General features: G+C 34.4%; 2 protein-coding genes across 4 annotated transcripts; both read right to left on the reverse strand.

The window, feature by feature from the left end:
* Positions 1 to 206: 206 nt before the first annotated feature.
* On the reverse strand, positions 207 to 6,117 carry LOC21406732 (trihelix transcription factor ASIL2). 3 transcript variants are annotated; one of them, XM_024165363.1, is made up of 4 exons: positions 5,286 to 6,117; positions 3,924 to 4,314; positions 2,347 to 2,475; positions 207 to 419 (listed from the first exon to the last, which is right to left on the reverse strand). In XM_024165363.1, the coding sequence occupies exons 1-3, from the start codon at positions 5,958 to 5,960 to the stop codon at positions 2,369 to 2,371; spliced, it is 1,173 nt and encodes a 390-aa protein (XP_024021131.1). In that variant the 5' UTR covers positions 5,961 to 6,117; the 3' UTR covers positions 207 to 419; positions 2,347 to 2,368. The 3 variants fall into 3 exon arrangements, with proteins under 3 accessions (XP_024021131.1, XP_024021130.1, XP_010095991.1); XM_024165362.1 differs by having other exon boundaries at positions 207 to 482; XM_010097689.2 differs by lacking the exons at positions 207 to 419; positions 2,347 to 2,475 and having other exon boundaries at positions 3,793 to 4,314.
* An 8,491-nt stretch (positions 6,118 to 14,608) lies between these two features.
* LOC112091505 (U-box domain-containing protein 11) lies at positions 14,609 to 16,173 on the reverse strand. The gene is given in 2 exon segments (XM_024165366.1): positions 14,609 to 15,165; positions 15,167 to 16,173. Coding segments are annotated over 2 exon segments (945 nt in total). The 5' UTR covers positions 15,673 to 16,173; the 3' UTR covers positions 14,609 to 14,726.
* Between the last annotated feature and the right edge of the window lie 4,078 nt (positions 16,174 to 20,251).

Raw genomic sequence — 20,251 nt, forward strand, 5'->3', positions numbered from 1 at the left:
GTTCGGCCACCGAACCGACCAAAATTGACGGTTTTTAACCGTCGAACACCCCTACCATGGGGTTATCATGAGCTCGACCTCAATACACTCTACTTGAGTTGATAAAAAAAAAATACCACGGTAAAATATTATTTATGCTATTCGGTACTAAAAATATATCATTGCTATTAATAAATAAAAAAAATAAAAAGTTATAATGACGCCTAATTATTTCAAAATGACAAATAGACAATTTTAAATTTGTGACACATGAAACAGAATAAGACCTTGCTTCTCTCAAAATTGACAAGCTAGACCACTCTTGCTGCTAAACTCAAATATGATCTCGTTATTGATATCGGAATGAGATCTACGGTTTGAATGGCGTGATCTTTATTTGGGTCGGGACTGACAAAGAACAGTGTGGGCAACCGCCGTACCTGATTCATTCCGAGAATGACAATTAACAGACAATCTTCAATTTGTGTCGCATGAAACAGCTTCTGCAAAGGTAAATAGGAACCAACTCCATCAATTTAACAACATATACTTAATTGTGAAATGTATATGTACAATGATTTTGTAGACGTTTGGTTCATGTATTCAGAATCATGATTCAGATTATTTTCGTTTTACGTGTGTTTTTTGTGAGAGAATAATACTATAATTCAGAATTAACGATGAATACATGCTATTTGACAGCAATCTGAAACAAGCTAATAGAGTTGCTGTAAAAAGTCTAAAAACATATTTATTATCTCAGTTTTCCAATTAAGAAAGTAGTTATAATGTTAACGTGTTCTACAAATGGTATAATCCAATACACAATAACCGAATACCTGCAGATTATTATAACTAAACATGGTTTGTCAATATTGCGAAAACAAATACGCAAATGCTAAAGAAAGCGCCGAACCAGACTATATCTTTTTTCATGAAAACTTAAAACCAACAATCTTCTTAGTTGAAAACTTTTGCCTACTGATTTTCTCAAAGTGAAATATGTTAGGAAATTATATTTCCTAATAATAATTATGGACCACATATTTATAATAATTATATTAATACTATTTAATTAATTAAACTAATTAAGTGGTCTAATTTTAGAGAACCCAAATAGTCTCCTAACATGGTATAGACTAAATGGATGAATACTTAATATTGACCCAATTAGGTTTAATGGGAGCCTAATGAGACATTATATAAAAAAACTTAGGTTATGGTCATCAATATGTCAAATCATTTGGCTGTTTTCCTTTTTTCTCATCTAGAGAGAAAACATCCCATTCAAGAATCCGGTGATTTGACTAAGGAAGATAATAACTCGACGTGCTCGTTGTCTTAGAGATTTTTACTGGAGATTACGGCTGCACCAATGGAGACAAATATTTGTTTTAACGTATTTTCTTAGTAATTTGGTGTGATGATTTCTGAAATGTGAAATAAGGACAAAATAAAGTAATAGACCAGAAAACATATACTAGCCCGCATTGAAAAGCACTTGCATGTGAAAATAAGTTACAGAAGGCCATAAACTCAAAGACAGAAGAAGAAAGAATTACTTGAAAAGAAAATGTAACGCATGAAATACAATATCCAAAAGGCAATATTTGGTGCAAAGAATAAAATAAAGGTTCAAAATTACAAAAATGATCCATCTGCCAACCAAAAGAACTTAAATCTTTCATGCATCATCTCAGCCTTTTAGTTTCAACCATGAACATAAATATTTATCTACTAAACTAAACTTTCAAGTTCCTCATTTCGAGCGTCAGATCTTCATCAAACTTAATTTGTTTGTATCGTATACAGAGGTGCCCACATGCATAATATAGAGTATATCATTAACGGAAAAGATTGCATCAAAATTATACATATATCTTAAGTTAATTGCACTGGTGCACCCCAATTTTTCATCATTTGTGAGTTTTGACTCCAAACTATTAATTTTGGCATTTAGGATCTGAAATATAACAATTTTTGACAAATAGTAGTCCAACTGATAATGGACGTCAACTGATAAATAGCAATTAAGGTCCCAAAGGCCAAAATCAAATCGTTCAAAGTTCAACTTGCAAACCAACAAGAAGTTTCGGTTGCAAAAATCGTGGCAAATATCGTCGGGTATTTTGCCTATAAACTGACTTATGTTAGCTATTGAATCACAATTGCAACTAGTTATAAGTTTCAAACATAGGGTCCTATTTGCTAAAATTTAAAGTTTGGTGTCCAAGTTATCAAACACCAACATGTTCATGGTGCCAATGCGAAAAAAAACCTATACATGTTATGTTTTGGGACAATTTATATATCTTGAAACTACTTTGCATTGCAGCAGAGAAAAGATAAATAGATAGTGATACATACCATTTTTCAAGTTCTTGAGCCATTAGAATACAGGGTCCACACCAAGTAGCATAAAATTCAATAATAAGGCCATAAGGTTGACATTTCTTTCTCCCTTAACCAGTTCCTGATCTCTTGAGCAGACAACTTCTGCACTCCCAAAACAACAAAAAAGATACATTAGCTGAAATTCAAGATTCAATAATGATATCAAACGTCACTGAAATTAACAAAAACAAACAAGATTCTAATCCCATTTTAGCTTCTGAACTGAGGAAATATATGCTATGCCAAACCCAGGACACAAAAGAAAATAAAAAGCAACAGTAATCATTTCTAACACAAAACGAAAAGAAAATAAAGCAATTCCAACTATGTAATGGAATGGTATATGCAAAAATGAGCATACCACAAGTTATGGTGATGGGTTTCTAGGGAGGATTGAGGAATGGAAAAGCAAGTCTTGGAAGAACTTAAAGAATGGATAAATGGGCGAGAAGAGTCAGGGTCATTGTTTTGATCAATCAGCAGCCTCCAAAAGAAACACATTCAAACAAATAATACCCTTTATCCTTATAAAAATTATTTTATTTTTCATTTATTTTCTTCACTTTTCAAATCAAAAGATTAAATTACCCTTGATTTGGTATTCAAAAGAAGAAAAAAAAGTAATAGACGCACTGATGCACCCCCTTAATGGACAACAAACAGGTATGCATATTCATGTGTCGAGTAGTCATCAATTGAGGCGACAACATACTCGTAACCTCCTTGTACGTCATCTCAAGTGTGCCAAACACTTACTGTTGTGTTTTCTCACAATATAAGAATCCTAAATTGACCGATTGAGACTAGTTTTGCATTCACACTACTAAAAATTATACATTATAGCATCTGTATTTAACGGCTGTTTTGTTTTTCAAACTAGTTCTTAAATGTACCGCAGAAAGAAATTGTGCCCTAACAAATAGATCTCTTTATGGAAACAACTTAAAGACGGCTTTGTGGTAGACTTTTAACGGCTTGTTTCTTGCAAACTTTCTGTAGCTGCTATTTTTCCATTCTGGGCCAACTATCAGGCTTGATCTTGCAAAAATATAACAACACACAAGCAAAGTACATCCTGCTGTGTACAATACATGCACTACATCGTAGACCTCGTCTTTTTATTTATTACTATAATACTATTTTTAGAGACATGAAACAAAACATGGTTTTAAAGTAATTCATATCAACTTTATTACTATTACATTAATGTAAAATTTAACTTTTGTCTCAAAGTTAGTCTTAATGTAGTAACTCTTTTTTTTTTCTCTGTTTGCAAGTCATGTAGTAACTTTAACATCTTCAATAGTATAATGACCAAAACACTGATTTCCATTATGAAAAAGAGAAATTACAGAATGAGGTAGAGACTGCATGTTATTTCAAGTTCATGCAATATAAACGATATATATATATATATATATATATATATATGATGACATAAATTCTATACACCTTGAAGATCACTAGGTAGTAATTTGATTAATTATTATATATAATTGGTTGTAATGATTAATTTCTTCCGATTCTTAGGGAAGAATCAACAGCTTTACCAACACCAGATGCTGCAAAAAGCCTAGCGATCTCTAGCTGAGTATTTGCAATGATCTCAGTTCTCTTGAGGTCCATCTCCGCTCTTTTAGCCTCCGCTTCAACTCTCATCCTCTCTATCTCTCTCATCCCCTCCATTCTCGCTTGCTCCGACTTCACCACCGCCTCCGCCAGCCACCGGATGCTCTCCGCGATATCTAATTCTAATTCCTTCCTTTTCCTCTTCTTCTTCTCCATTCTCATCATCTTGTTCGTTGTTTTAGATCTCAACCTCATCTTCTCCGCCTTTTTGCTGTAAAGCGCTGGCGTGCTGCTATCCGACGTAGTCTCCATTGAATTGTTCTTGTCGGATGCATGGTCCGATAATATTTTGTTTACTGCTTCATGATCTTCCTGTAGACAACAAGTTAAATAAAAATTACGCCAACATATAATATTAGAAAAATTTATTCTTCGCTAAAATGATTTTAATTAGCTATACACTTTATAACGTTACGTTTAGTGGCACTAAGACTTCTAAAGCAAAAAAAAAAAAGAAAAAAAAAAAGCCCCCAGGCCCTAACACTTTTACCAGGAAAAGAAATTGAAAAGGAACAAAGTGCCATTCAGCTTAATTAGTGCTTAAATAACTTCCTTTTTACTACAATGGGTACTCATGAGTTGAGAATTGTCCCAACAAAATTACGTGTAATAAGAAATGTTAACACCACTCTTTCTGTCATTATTTGTATTTACTGTTTGACACGTTGACTCCACTTACATGATATATTATTATTTAAATAAAAAATAATAGTGGAGTGCACATGTCAAATAGTGAATGCGGACAATACTCACAAAGAGAATGATAGAAAGAGTGATGCTAACATGTTTCGTGTAAATATAGATATTACAAGTCTTAGAATGTTCTAATATCAGCCTAATTGAAATCAATTTTTGAGGTAATAAAAGAGTAATACCGTTAAGTATCTGGCGTGATCAATCGTGCTCCATCTAATTGCCAATATATAAGAGTAAAAAGTAAAAAAAAAAAAAAAAAAAAAAAAAAAAAAAGGGGAAATTTTTATTTTTTAAAACTTTTTTTTTTTTTTTTTTTTAAAAAAAAAGAAACAAATGGGATATTTTTATCTCCAAAATCTCTAGAAGTTTTTTTGACAAATAAATCCATTTTAAGTATTTTTTTTAGTAACTTCTTATTTAAGTACACAAGTTACTGCATTATTTCTGCATAAAAAAGCTACTTCATTAGTTTCATTCATAAATGAAGTAAACTTGTGTACTTATAGTGAAATCCATAAATAAAAAATAAAAATAAAAAGGGAAAGATAGAAAGAAAGAAGAAAAACAAATCAGTGTTAGAAACTGACCTTGGCCAGTCTGTCAACGCCGTTAGATCCATGTGAATTTTGTGCCGTTCCAAGAGGAGGAGGAGGAGGAGGATGAGGGCAAGCAGGAGGAGGCGGCGGCGGCGGCGGCGGCGGTGCCGTAGAGATTGGCTCTAGTAAGACTAAAGCAGAATTATTACTTGGCGGAAGAGAAAGCGGAGTTGGAGGGGCCGGTGACTGCAGAGTTTGTGCAGCTGCCGCCGCCGCCGCAGCCGATGGCCCATTTCCGCCACGTAGCAAAAGATCGAGCCTCGAGTAGAGAGGCCAGGAGGAGGCATCGGCGGTTGACTCCGATCGGTACCGCTTCTTCATGGACTCGATCTTGTTCTTGCACTGCGTTTGTGTTTTTGGTGATTTAGTACAATTTGCCCTCGACGACACATATCTTGCAACGTCTTCCCAGTCATGACCCTTGAGCTTAGCCCTATTCCGGAGAACCCATTTGCCTTCATAAGCTTCCAGAAGGCTAGAAACGGCTCCTTCACTCCACTCATCTCGCTTTAACCTATCACCACCGGTTCCGCCCCCGCCGCCTCCGAAGGGTTTTCTCGGAGACTCTTCCTTGGGGACGATGATCACGGTGGCGGCGGCTCCGACGATGGTGGCGTTGTTGGGGAGGAGAGATGGGTTCTCTTGTTGGTTAGTTTCTTTGTCCATCTCTTCTCCCCATGCTAAAAAAACCAAAAAAAAAAAAAAAAAAATTTTTACCCTTTCTTTAAGCAGCTAACTGCATCCACAAGAGCGAACAGAAAGTGGAGTTAAAGGGCATGAATTGAAAAAAGTGTAAAAGACAGAGAACCACTAGCATGTAGAGAGAAGGAGAACAAAAAAAAAAAAAAAAAGGCTTAGCGTTAGTGGCCAACCAAAGGAAGAAAGAGAATGATAAGTAAAGAGAGAAAGCCACTAGCAGTAGTATCCGAGACATTAATCAAAGAGTACGTGTGTATTCAGTTAAATCTATATTCTGATTTTTTATACCAAAATAATAGTATAAATACATTTTGGCCTCGTTCACTTCGCGAATTCGAGTTTTCAATTTGAGTTGAGATGTGACATTTTCAGAGAGTTTTTTACTGTAACAGAAAAAGTTTGATGTGACATATTCAGAGAGCTTTTTACTGTAAAAATCTAAAACTGAAAACTCAAATTGGTGAAATGAACGATACCTTTGTGTATTCCATTTATGATCACATTATTAGTTTCACTTTTAAATTGAACAACCCAATTATTCTCATATTTCATGAACTTTTTTTTTAGCAAATATTCCACGTACTTGGTAGTATTCAAAAAAAAAAAAAAAAAAAGAAAAGCCAAATCATGCATATCAGTCAATAAAATTGAGGCATTAAGTTACAAATAAATATACTTTGATCCTGTTTATTTTATCATTCATTTAAACACTAATTGATAAAAAGCGTCTGATGTATGATTTGCGCGAGTTAATTATTGACAAGCAACTCACTAATTAATAAATATATATAACCTCACTAATTAATCTATAATCACTTATTATTTTTAGTTATTGACTAGTAACTCACGCTAATTAATACATATAACCTCACTAATTGACTTATTATTTTTTTCTAAATCGCATTGCTTTTTTTTTATTATTGACTAGCAACTCACTAATTAATAAATATATAACCTCACTAATTAATCTATAATCACTTATTATTTTTAGTTATTGACTAGTAACTCACGCTAATTAATACATATAACCTCACTAATTGACTTATTATTTTTTTCTAAATCGCATTGCTTTTTTTTTTTTTTTTTTTTTCAAAATGAGAAGTTACTTTTTAATTTTAAAAGGTCTAAAACATATATTAATGGAGGCCATAAAACGACCATTTCTTACTAAGAAAACGATTGTTTTTGCACAATACGAGTATTTATATATATAGTTTATAGTAGACATGTATATATATATATATATATATATATCGAGTAAAGGGAAGAGTTAGTGGGCAACCCAAAGGAAATTAATGGTCACCTTTTTTTCTGAGTCAAATGAGTAAATGATGTTAACCCTCTAACTTTTTCTTCCTTTTTCTCCTTCATTATTTGGTTTGTAGCTTGTTGGTTTTATTATTATTGTTGAGGTTGGTTTTTTATTTTGGCTGTTAGCGTTGATACAAAGCCAACCAAAACATCCACTGCTAGAGAGATGGTGGAGGTGGTGGTGGTGCTGGTGGTGCTGGTGGTGGGTCAGTCACGTGGGTCTGTCACCCACTCCACATCCCTATCACCACCACTAACCCCAATTGTGCTACCGTCACTCACTCAAAACGCAAAACCTCTTACATTAGCCCTTTTATCTTTCCTGCTTTCCTTTTTAGCTTTGCCTTTATTTATGCCCTTTTGAATACTTTTTGGTGGGATTCATCGCCACTTGATGAGTAATGTTAATGTCACGGAATTTTTTCAATAAGATCAGAAAAAACTGATAATCCACTGCTTTTTAACAGTCATATCTGTATTAATAAGAACCGTTTATTTTATATATTTTTTGACGTGATTTTGATTAGATCTAATGACCTGAAACCGACTGTAAGAAAATTTTATGGGGAACTTTCTCTTGACCTCTTGGATTGGCATATACCTATTCTGTTTGGCCAACTAAATGCCATTCCAAGTCATTGAAGGTTTGCTGAGTCATTTTGATGGGAAAGTTTGCACCTTTTTTTATGTCCTTAAACCCACATAATTCAGCATTTCATCAATGAACTTGTTTAGAGGAGAAAATAAGGACTTAAAAGGACAGAACTTTTTCACTTTTTTTTTTTTTTTTGGCCGGTTGGTAAAAGGCTCTTTTTCATTAGCTTAATTAAATAAACCTGTCTATTGAACTTTTTACAATTGGCTGATTACTATTGATTTGGAGTTTTGGTAAATTAATTTAATAATGTATTATAGAGTTTATTCTAATAGAGAAAGACTCTTAAAATTTAAGAGGATTTTGTTTTGTTTTTTTTTTTTTTTTTTTTTTTTCCCCTTATATGAGCTCATTTAAAAAAAGAGTTCAATTTTAGATGATGATTGGAGCATGACTCGTCATCGTCATGTGTATGACATTATCTATTTTTAAATGTTAAATACCATTAGTATTTTAATAATTTTAAAAAAATTGCTATAATTAATATCTAAAAATAACTTATCAATTCAATCTAAGGCACCAATTTAATAAAATGTTAGAGCGTAAAAAAAATCCTACGCATCAGTCCATTTTATTTTTTACTCGTGTATACTAATGAAATCCGTTACTTTTGCTTTTTATTGGAGAATATAAATATTCTACTTTACAAGATGCCTTAATTCTATTTGAATAGAAGATAATTCATGATATACATATTTAACTCGATTAAAGTAGTAATAAATGTTGAAGAGCGATTTCACGAATCACGGGTAACAGCCATTCCTTTCCATTACAAGATGGGCAATGCTAAAGCAAAAAGGTATAAACACAAACCACCAAAAAAAATAAATAAATAAATTATGTTGGCATGTTATTAACAGGTGGGGTCCAGGATTCTATCAGTAGAGGTGAATAAAGATTTACGTCCTCTTAAAGGTCATAACTACATGCCTCTTTATTATTACTTTTAAAGAGATGAAATTCCCCAAAAAAAAAAAAAGAAAAGGAGATAAATTAAGGAAATACATCCCCTAATTTTTAGGTTTGGAGTAAGAATTCATGTCATGACTCAGATCATGATTTGTAACTCGTTATAGTATTTTCTCTCACAAAAAACATACGTAAATTGAGAATAATTCTGAATTATAATTTTAAACTTATGAACCAAACGTCCACTTAGAGTTTCAGAGTTTTTAATTAGTATTTTTCTTATAGGAATTGCCTCAATATCCATAGAAATACTATTACAAGGGACTAATGTCTTTTAGACTTCTTTGATTAGTATTTTTCTTATAGGAAATGTCTCAATGGGCAATAAAAACACTTTTAGAAGGGACTAATAGGACTTATTTATTTGCACCCAAACTCAAAAAAAGTTTAAATTTAAGTTATAACTTTATTCAAGTGCATATTCTTTTATAAAATTTGAGTTTAAACTTGAATTTGAGACAAAAATCTGACTTCAAATTTCTCATTCAATTCAAGTTCCTAAACTCAAACTCAAATTAATGAACAATATTTTTTCTATTCTTAAAAACACCATAACTTTTTCGTTTTAATTTCAATTGATATGATTTTTTTTTCTATGCTTTCACAACGAAAAGACGAATAAAACCTCACCCATATACCCTATTAAAATTTTTTATCACTATTGAGTTTTTATTAAAATACTATCTAAATATAAATTCAAGTAGATTCTCAATTCAAATCATAACTCAAAATGTGCACATCCAAATACAAACTCAAATTAGAGTTTCAACTCAAATCGTACTCATATTACAGATTTGTAGTTAGTGCATATGCCCCCGTGAGTAACGGTGACTATCGGTCGAATGCATATGCTTTTACTCCGTTCCGTCACCGAATTGACCTCATCCCTTTTTGAAAATATGAAACCGAAGCCGAGTCCACTTTGTGCATCTTTGATCGATTTCGATTAATGTTTTAATAGGTTTTCGGTTTTTGGTGGTCTTCGGTTTTTGTAAGAACAACCGTATTAAAAAGTCAAGAGGAGAGCTTACCTTGACTAGCAACCGAAACGACTACGGCCATGGGGACTCGACAGCGTGACTGGTGGCATGACTTTCTTCTCGTTTCAAATGTAGCATACTTCCAGGTTTCTAAACTATAGGCTATTCAGCTTATGAGTTATATGCTATTGGGCTTATGAGTTAATAGGTTACTTATGGGCTATTAGGATTTTTTTTTTTTTTTCTAGGGGAGAATGTAAAGTAAGAGAAAATTGTAGAATCTATCTAGATTTTCATTCTTTATTTTTGATAAATATCATTTTTTAAGTGTAATTATTTAACTAAAAAAGTTATGAATTAAGAGTAAAAGACAAAAATCTTGACCCATACACTTTCAACGAGTATTTATCATGATTACCCACGTAGTAAATAACAGATTTACAAAACTAAATGAAATAAATAACATATTTTAAAATTATTTAAAATAAATAGTAGTTTACGTGGTAATTACGTAAATAATTTATTTATGACTAGTAATAACATTTTTTTTCTTAGTAAATTTTCTTTTTACAACTCGTAAAAAGACTTTTTTCTGCGTAAATAAATTTTATTTTTAAATTTTTACCACATAAGTTATTTTCTACCCGTCACATAAATTGAATAATAGTTTATATGGTAAATGCGTAAATAATTCATTTACAACTAATAACAACATTTTTTTCTTAGTAAATTTTCTTTTTATAACTGATAAAAAGATTTTTTTTTTAAAAATTTTATCACATAAGTTATTTTCTACCCGTCACATAAATTACTATTTACTTCAAATAATTTTAAAATCTGTTATTCACTTAATTTAGTTTCAAAAATATACTATTTATTATAATTTTTCTTTCGAAGACATATGTATGATATGGGTTCATGCTTTATGCCCTTAGGCTTAATCAGCAATTTCAAATTCATGCATGTAAAGAAGAGACGTCAGACCATTGACAGTGGCCGTGATTGTTTAGAGACTCCAGACCTGCAAAATGCAAATCAATGAAGAAGAGCACTATCATCGATCAGTTTCTTTACTTCCAAAACTGAGTGCAAGACCCCAATCGAGCATGAAGTCGCTCAATGTTCCAGCGATTTCGTTCACTGACCGATGGACGTCGGCTCCATATGGTGCCAAAAGAGTCAGATCTCGTTCACTTCACCGATTTGAGTTAGAATTCGAGTTTTGTTACAGTAAATTTTTTTTATAAATAGTCACATTTAACTTTTTTACTACAGTAAAAAGTTTTCACATAAAATCACATCTAAACTCAAATCAACAAACTAAATGAACCCTCAATTTACGACAAGCTTTATCGGTTTACAGCAGACAATTCCGATTTGCCGGTTATCTTGTTTAGCCCTACGTGACAATTTTCCCTCTTTTGTTGCCCAATTAAAGGCCAAATTCCTCTGTTTTTTTGATATCTCTCACTTTCAAATCACTTTATTTTTACACACACTCTTTTTATAAATATACCAAAGATATATATATATATATATATATCTCACTCTCTATATATATACACACCAATTTTATTTTCTTATGTACCTTCAAAAAAGACGAGAATATAATGGATTTAGATGAGGGTGATAAGTAAGGGTAGCAAGTAGCAACATTTGATAAGGCCTTCAACTTTTGTTGTTGATTGTTATGTCAATTTGGATTTTTTGAGATATTGTGTTTTGGACTTTCGACATCGGTGGTATGTATGTGTTTTGGACTTTGAAATGTTGGATTTTCGATTGTCTATAGTCTTTTCATACAGTCTGACAAATGTAAAATTTTCATGTTCCCGTGTAACATTATTTGTGTGTGCGTAATAACCAATTTACTTAGGTGTAACACTAATGTTACATGTGTTTAATTACATTTTTAAAATGTCACTTAAATAAACTGAGTGTGATGCACATAAATAAAATACACAAAGAAATTACATTTACCAGACTAATCCGGGTGCCAGACTTAAGGCAATTATTATATTCTTCCAACCTAAAAAAATCAGGTTTGAAGTTCAACCATAAAAAATAATGAATAAATAAAACGGTTTCAAGTTAGTCAACTATGGATCCCCCGACAAGCGACAACCGTAAGAGGTAACAAAGGAATAAAATAAAGTCCCGAAATAGGAGCAATGAAGCAAAGTGGATTAAACTTATTATGCACATCTAACGAATACTTTTTTATCGAAACTTGATTCTGGCTTACAAGAAAAATATTTGACTAACTTTATTTGCTATTTGTAATGAATTAATAACCATGGTAACACCTTTTGAGGAAAAAAAAAAAAAAAACCATCACAACATGCTGTCATCTTAGAAATACGATGTCTGTTTAATCATTGTATAGTTGATATTAAAATCTCAGATTAGTTGAAGATATTGACACGATCTATTTAATAAGGTGAGAACAATCATCCTTTAACAAACCAGTTTTGTTAGATTAAGTTAGGCCCAATATCATTTTATTTTTGTAAAATGATATCAAAGCCGATAGTTCGTATAGGCTAAACGATCACACTTGGTCGTAATTCCCACGTTGCTTTCCGTGGAGAGTTGGTGTTCCCGCAGTTGGTGCTGTAGTAGGTGCGGATGGTGAAGCATTTGGTGGACTCACATGGATTTGCCCCATTTCTCATGCTCGAGTTGGCTCTCATTTGGAGTGCGATGTTTGGATGTACCGACTACTAGAAACTTTAGTTTGGGAGGGAGCTCAGTGAATACACATATGAGGGGGACATTGTTGAGAAAAATGCACGTGTATGTTATCCCACATAGAAAGTGAATAAAGATATGAAATTGTTTATATACATGGAAGGAGCCAAGACTTACTAGGTTAACTTTTTGGGTCAAGTGGGCTCCTGAAATGTGTTGGGTCAGTTTTACATGCGTAGTCTCCCTAATAAGTGGTATCATAACAACCCCAGTTTTGCAACGTTGGGTCCCCCAATATCGACTTATTCGCAATGGTTTGGTATGGTCCACGTTGTGCATGAGGGAGTGTATTAGAATCACACATTGGCTGGAGATATTGTCATGATTCACTTAATAAGGTGAGGGCAATCACCCCCTAGCAAGCCGGTTTTGTTAGGTTGAGTTAGACCCAATATCCTTTGATTTCTGTAACATAATATAAGAGTGAGAGGTCCTGAATTCAAACCCCCATAATTGCACTTTTATCCACATTTAAATTGTTATCACATGTTGGGTCTTTAATATATCTCGGGCTTAAATATTCACGTATTTGGCTTTTAAATTAATTTACCAACACGATTGTTTATTGTCTAGCCCACACGTGAGGAGTGTTAAATTATAAAACTATTGTTGACTAATTTCTTAACAGCTTAAACTTTTAAGATGGGTGTCCAAAACGTGTTCTCTAGTCATTCGCCGTGATAAACTTGAAATTCAAACCCCCTCAATCCAACAATTTTACAATGTTTGATTCATGCTTCAGAAATCTCAAAGGATTAGCAGAAATTAAAAGGCTGGCCATATAATAAAAGTGAAGATAGCAACTTCTCAATCAACAAAATGATCAATACAAGCACCAAAATGTCAATCTCTTGACTGTGCTAGTAGTACTATCACAATAAATTTACAAAATTCTTCCAATGCTTCTCTTTCAGATGAGAGGTCCACCTATCTATCTCTCTAATCTCTAGCAAGAGCTCTACCACAAATAGCAGCTATATGCCATTAGTACATGGACCCGAAACCGCAAAAAGAAAAAAAAAATATATATTACGGACACCAACTTCTTAACTTTTGTGTACCAATAATGAGTTATCATTTTTATATTGATATTATTTAAAATATTAAGACATCAATTAATGATAAGATATTACAGTCCGTTCATTTCGCTGATTTAAATTTAGAATTTGAGTTTTATTACAGTAAAAAGCTTTCATAAACAATTACATCTAACTTTTTTACTACAGTACCCGTTCATTTCGCTGATATAAATTTAGAATTTGAGTTTTACTACAGTAAAAAGCTTTCATAAACAATTACATCTAACTTTTTTACTACAGTAAAAAGCTCTCATATAAAGTTATATCTCAACTCGAATTAAAAACTCGAATCAGCGAACTAAACAGACCCTATGTTAATAAAAAATGACAATTTACAAACGTCAATTTGTACATAAGAGTTGAATCTTTTAAGGTAGCTGCTTTGTGAGGAATAAAATAAGCAAAGATCTGTCGTCTCCTTTTCGCGTATCATTAAAACCTTACTAGGAAACCTCATAGGTCATATGAAGATAGTAAAGGCATAGAAGCAAAACATATTTCTCGATATATATCAATCACTTTGCTCCAGCAAATGTTTTCCTCTTCAGGTTTAAAAAACTGCAACTTGTTTTTGTTTCGTTTGTTAGTTCATCTCCCAAAACGTGTAAATACAAAATTTCACGAAATCTCACCAACCATGGAGACCAAAACTACTGAACAATCTTCAAGCAATGTAATTATATGTCAGTTCTGAAATCGTAAATAAATAAAACAACTCTTAATTTTATTGAAATCAAAGACTACAATCGTCATCTGTAGAACAAATATACCTCTATTCTTATGAAGCTCAAATATTTTCCTATCTACACGAGCTGAGTATATGAAGCTAAAACAAGTAAAGAAAAAAAAAATGCACATTCAAACTCACACTGTCAACAATATAATCATCATATCATGTATTTGTACAAAATTAGTTTTGAAGATCAGAAGTGTAATGAATTAAAACTAACTTCAAATAAAAAAAAAAAAATCAAATCCCTATTGCATCTCATGAAGATTGGTTTAGCAAATCAGAATCAAACCGAGAAAGAAGCAAGCCAGTGCCATTGTCGATCATCTTCAGGAGAGCCACTGCCTTGCCACTACCTTTGGCGGAGCCGGTCTCGGCGACCTCGGCGATCCCCGCGGCGGCGCGTCCCATCCCCAATTCCCTCAACTCCCTCACCGCCCTCTCTCCGCCGCACCTTCCCAAATTCAGCAGTGCCGCCACCGCGTTCTCCTTCGTCCTCAAACTGGAACCGGTGGCTGGGTCGAGCAAATCCGTCAGCACGCCGCTCCCGGACACCTTCCGAAACGCCTCCTCGCTCTCCTCGCAGCCCGCGAGCTGCGCGACGACCGCGGTGGCGTCCTCGACGACGCCGACGCGGCCGTCCTTCACGACGAGGGAGAAGAGGACGGGGACGGCGCCGAGGTCGATGACGGAAAAGGTTGAGTGGGTAGAGGGAGACGCCGAAGAGGGCTTTGAGGGAGTCCTTAACGGAGCGAGGAGGGGAATTGGGGGTTTTAAGGATGTCGACGAGAGAGTAGATGATGTCCCGCTTGGACCCCACAATTGGGCGGTAGTCGTCGACGACGAGGAGGCTGTGGAGGGCGGCGGCGGAGGACTGGACGGCGGAGGGGGAGGAGGTGCTGCGGTGGTGGTGGAGCGCGTGGGAGAGAGCGTCGAGGAGGCCCCGCGTGGAGATGAGGGAGTGGCGGCAGGAGATGGAGAGGTTGAGGATTGTGGCGGCGGCGTCGTCTTGGGCGGCGTGGGAAGGAGATAAGAGAGTCTCGGCAAGGAAAGTGACAGCGCCGGCGTCGGCGATAAGAGAGCGGCTCTCGGCGTCGTGCTTGCTGATCAAACGCAGCTCGCTCAGGGCTTCCGATCGCGTCTGCTCCGACACCGAGCTGAGCTTTGATACTAGAGACCGGATCGTTCGCCGCTTCACATCCATTTTTTTTTTTTTTTTTTGCTTCGGATCTATTTGGGTTCCGTTTGAAGGAGTAAAATAAACGGAAAGTAAAAGGTTTTAGTTTGAAAAGGAACAAGAAATTAAGGATTTGAAAAGGAACAGGAAATCAAGGATTTGAAAAGGAACAAGAAATTAAGGAACTTTTGACATAGCCAAAAGGTGATCGTAGGATTATTAACGCAAAGAGAGGGAGAAATTTTGGCATTTTGGAAGATATAATATTGTTGTATTTGTTGGAAAAAGAGGATGATGAGGACCAAAAGTGAGAAGAGACGAAGATGACACTTGGATGGGGAGGTGGAAGCTCGAGAAGAAAGAGGGGAATGGTTGGTAGCGTCGGCGGTAAGCGTTTGACGCAAACCGCCGGAAAAGTGGGGAAATGGCGGATAAGGCTTTGCGACTTGTCCTCTCACAATCATCAAGTGCTAATAATCACATTATTATTTCTCAAATTATGATACCTTTTTAATGTCTCGTTGTGAAACCAATTGCCCATTGGGTATTGTCATTTGACCATAAATTATTTTAGTTAATTTGTGCAAACACTTTTCCCACTGCGTTTAGGACTAGTTTCATAAATATTCCTTTCCCATTGGGTATTGCCATGAGACCGTGTTTTAATAATCAACTATGAATAAATATATCAACTAACTAATAGTAATAAAATATCAATTTAGCATAAAATATAGTATATGGTAAATTTAATACAACATATAGTATTGCATTAAAGAATTTTTTTTACAATAAAATATTATATTTATAATTAGCATATTAATTACAACTATTAAAACCCCACTCAAATATATTTATATATATGTCCATAACTATATAATATATATATATATATATGAGTGTGGCTTTTATGTATCTAACTTATATACATACACTGATACACACACTCAATATATATATATATATATATATATAAGAAGAATATATGTTAATAGTAGTTTTAGTCAAAAGGTTACATCTAATCATAGAAATACATGAAACATTCTAAATTTTAAGGTAACAAATTAAATAAAAAAATAAAGGACTTGAAACCTAAAAAGGAAAAGGGAAAGAAAAAGCAAAGCACTTAAAACTCCGCGTTTTTTACTATCATAGAATGGACATAAATTATGAAATGACAAAAAATAATAATAATAATAATAAGAAAAAAATAATAGAGTTGAAACCTTAAAATGAAGAAATCAAGCAACTTCTTAGAGGTTCTAGATTGAAGTCAGTTTCCACTCTCGTTTAACAATAGGTCTGGAAGTCCTGTTTGAGCACATGAAAAACTTAAAATCTTAGTATCTTACATGTAGTAAACTGTAAGTTACTCGGGAAAAAAAGTAATCTGTATTTTAATTCTGTTACAAACAATATGGTCACTTGGTGATTTTTTTTTTTTTTTTTTTTTTCCGCACTGGTTGGCTTTGTTTTGTTGGTTGTTTGGGCAATGAGGTTAGAATAGGTCCCTTGATTAATGAATTGAGTGGAATTAACTAGCAATGGTTTGATAGGATGAACATAGAAATGATAAGGTGAAGTCAAGTCTCTAGTACATTTGTGCATAGAAGTTTCCATATTTTATTTTATTTTTGTATTTATATTTGTTCTAGTTCTATTTTTATTTTATTGAGTTCGGTTGCCTAGATAAAGTAGAGTTACGATAATCGTGGTACTTAGCGGTAATTTAATACCCAATTCATGTGTAGACGACACTCACTCACACTTTACTATCAAAACTTGACATCATACGCTTGCGGCAAACAATGCTTTAAAAACAACAATAAAGATCCTATGGAAGTGACAAACACTAATTATGGAGAAGAAGAAAATTGTGAATATAAAAAAGTGTGTGCTTAAAGGAGAAGATTACAGTAATTTCTTGACCAAGTTTGGGGCTTTAATGGCAGGGGTCCCTCCCTTTTCCATGCATTCACGAACTTTTTCACCCATGCACTTCCCAAAAATTTTAGTATAATTCTCGTTTATTTCACCGATTCAAGTTTAGAATTCGCGTTTTGCTATAATAAAAAGTACTCAGAAACAATTACATCTAACTTTTTTACTACAGTAAAAAGCTTTTTCATAAAGTTATATCTAAACTCAAATTAAAAATTCAAATCAACGAAATAAACGGGCCGTCAAGTAACTTTTCCTCACAAGCTTCTCTAGCCCACTTTTTTGCACTGAATCTTTCAAAATCTTTGATCAATTGACAAGGGAACATCATCTTTGGAGCCTGGAATGAGAGACGAAGGAAAGTATGGGGAATTGACGCATGCAATGGTGAGGTAAACTACACTAATTCTTTGTCCAAAGTTACCCTTCTCTTTTTGCCTATTTGACGAAGTCCAATCTACATTCCAATTTATATACCAATCCATCAATCTTGCATGTGGAATAAAATTAGGGATAAGGAGACAAATAAAAGTTCATGTCAAAAACAAAAGAAACTAATGTGAACTTTAGATATATCTATATCTATAAAAGGTTATATGATAACAAAAAGTGGGGAAATGGTTGGCTGAAGGGTTTAGGATTTGCCCTTTCATTATCATCAAGTGCTAATCAGCGTTATTCGTCAAATGGTTTTTTAATGTTTTGTCTTGAAATGTGATGTGCTCATTGGGAATCTACAAGATATGCTAGTGTTATAAAACAAAATAAATATAGAGCAAAACAAAAGATCAAAAAGTGCAAAATATATGGTTACATATATAGCTTAGCGGTAATTCTAGATTTTATTCTCCCATAAAATAAAGAGATTGAATTCTATCACTCTAAATAATAATAAAAAAACTACAAAACAAAAATAAAAAAGAAACGCAAGATAGATATATATAAAAAAAAAAAACACTCATGTTACTAATTGTTGTGTGGAAAAATGTAACGGACGCGTGGATAAAGTATACCGCGACACGTGGCCTTGGCTAATCCCCACCAAGCAAGGAACCCTCGACGCTTACAAACTCCTCCTATTCCGCTGCGAAGGCCCAAGGACGAAGTCCAAGTTAAGGCGACGATCCTTTATGGCGTCGACTGATTGTACCGTCGACACTAAGCGATGAAGATCTCTCGACCGCAAAAAGGGCCACCGAAGAAGGCGGTTGGGCTAAGCAGTGTTGACGACGAGGGGAACGTCCTTTAGAGGACATAACGAGTTACGTGCAGAAGTGGAGAAGGTCTGCAGGCATTAATTGTAAGCTGTCACAGGGGACAGAAAAGTATTAAGGAGAAGCACAGAGCCGTAATAGAAGACTAATTGGCTGAGTGAACAGTGCTGATTAGTGGGCTACGTCTGGGCCTACCAAAGGAGAGCACTTGAGTGCTTCTACCTATGAAGGAAACCCCCTAAGCGAAGGAAGCCGAATATAAAAGGAGGAAGACCCCCGTAAGGAAGGGGTTCGAGAGAATAACGAGGAAAGAACAAATTTAGTAAGAATTACGATTGTAAGTTGTGATCTTCCAACAAAGAAATACAAAATTACAGTGGATGTAACTCTCATTTTATAGAGTGGACCACTATAAAAACTCCTTGTGTCATTTGTCTGTGTATGATTTAGTTTACTTACAAATACACACACGGTCGGTAATCCGTAGAGAAACCAAGAGGTAATCCGGTCGGTTTTTTGTTGGCGAAATTTGACCGTCAACACTAATCATAAGAGTACAATGCACATTTACAGCTTCTAAATCGTAGCCATATCTATGGTTGTTTGAATAATTATTAATATGATATGAACTAATTGAGTCAATGTATATCATTATTCATGTTCAAGACAAATAATTATTATAGTCGATTATCTAAACTTATCACATAACACTTTGGTTAATATCTATATCACTGCTCTTCTGGAGCTCATTCTGTGATTAAAAATATGAAATATAATATGTTGGCTATATTTGATGCGTATAACTTTTTTTTTCTTTGTTTTTTTTTGTTTTTTTTTTGTGTGCGCGCTTGAGCTCGTATGCGTGTGTTTCTTTACCCATATTTATTTTCCAACTATCATATAATCATGATAAAATAATCATTGCATAGAATGACCTGCTTCATTGTATGGTGCGAAATACACTCGTATAGAGTCAGGATTTTGCAAAATTGACGGACGTTTGTTGCTCGTTCTACAATCCCAACCTCCGCTTGACCCAACAAATATAATGTGATCATGGGGAATGAAGCTCCATCGATCGAGGATGTGCATTGTTGTGTGGAAAAATACGGGTGACATATGGAACAATGACAACGTGATACGTGACCATATTTTCCCTCAAAAGGTGACAACCCTCGACGCTTGAAGCTCGCTTCCCCTCTACACTGCAAATAAAGGCCTAACTTAGGGCGTCGACCAGTCGTACCGTCAAACTTATGGCAACAATTCCTCTGGAAAGGGTCGACTGCCAAGAAGGACATGAGGTCTACGCAGCACAGACGACGAGAAGAATACTCTTCAGAAAGGAGCTTGACATTATAAGTTGCGTCTAGGGATGAGAGACGTCTACAGTACGGGCATTAATTACAATCTCCTAAACCGCCCTACAGTGGGCAGTGAAGGATTACAGGAAT

This window comes from Morus notabilis, unplaced genomic scaffold, assembly GCF_000414095.1.
Source record: "Morus notabilis unplaced genomic scaffold, ASM41409v2 Scaffold179, whole genome shotgun sequence".
NCBI lineage: Eukaryota > Viridiplantae > Streptophyta > Magnoliopsida > Rosales > Moraceae > Morus > Morus notabilis.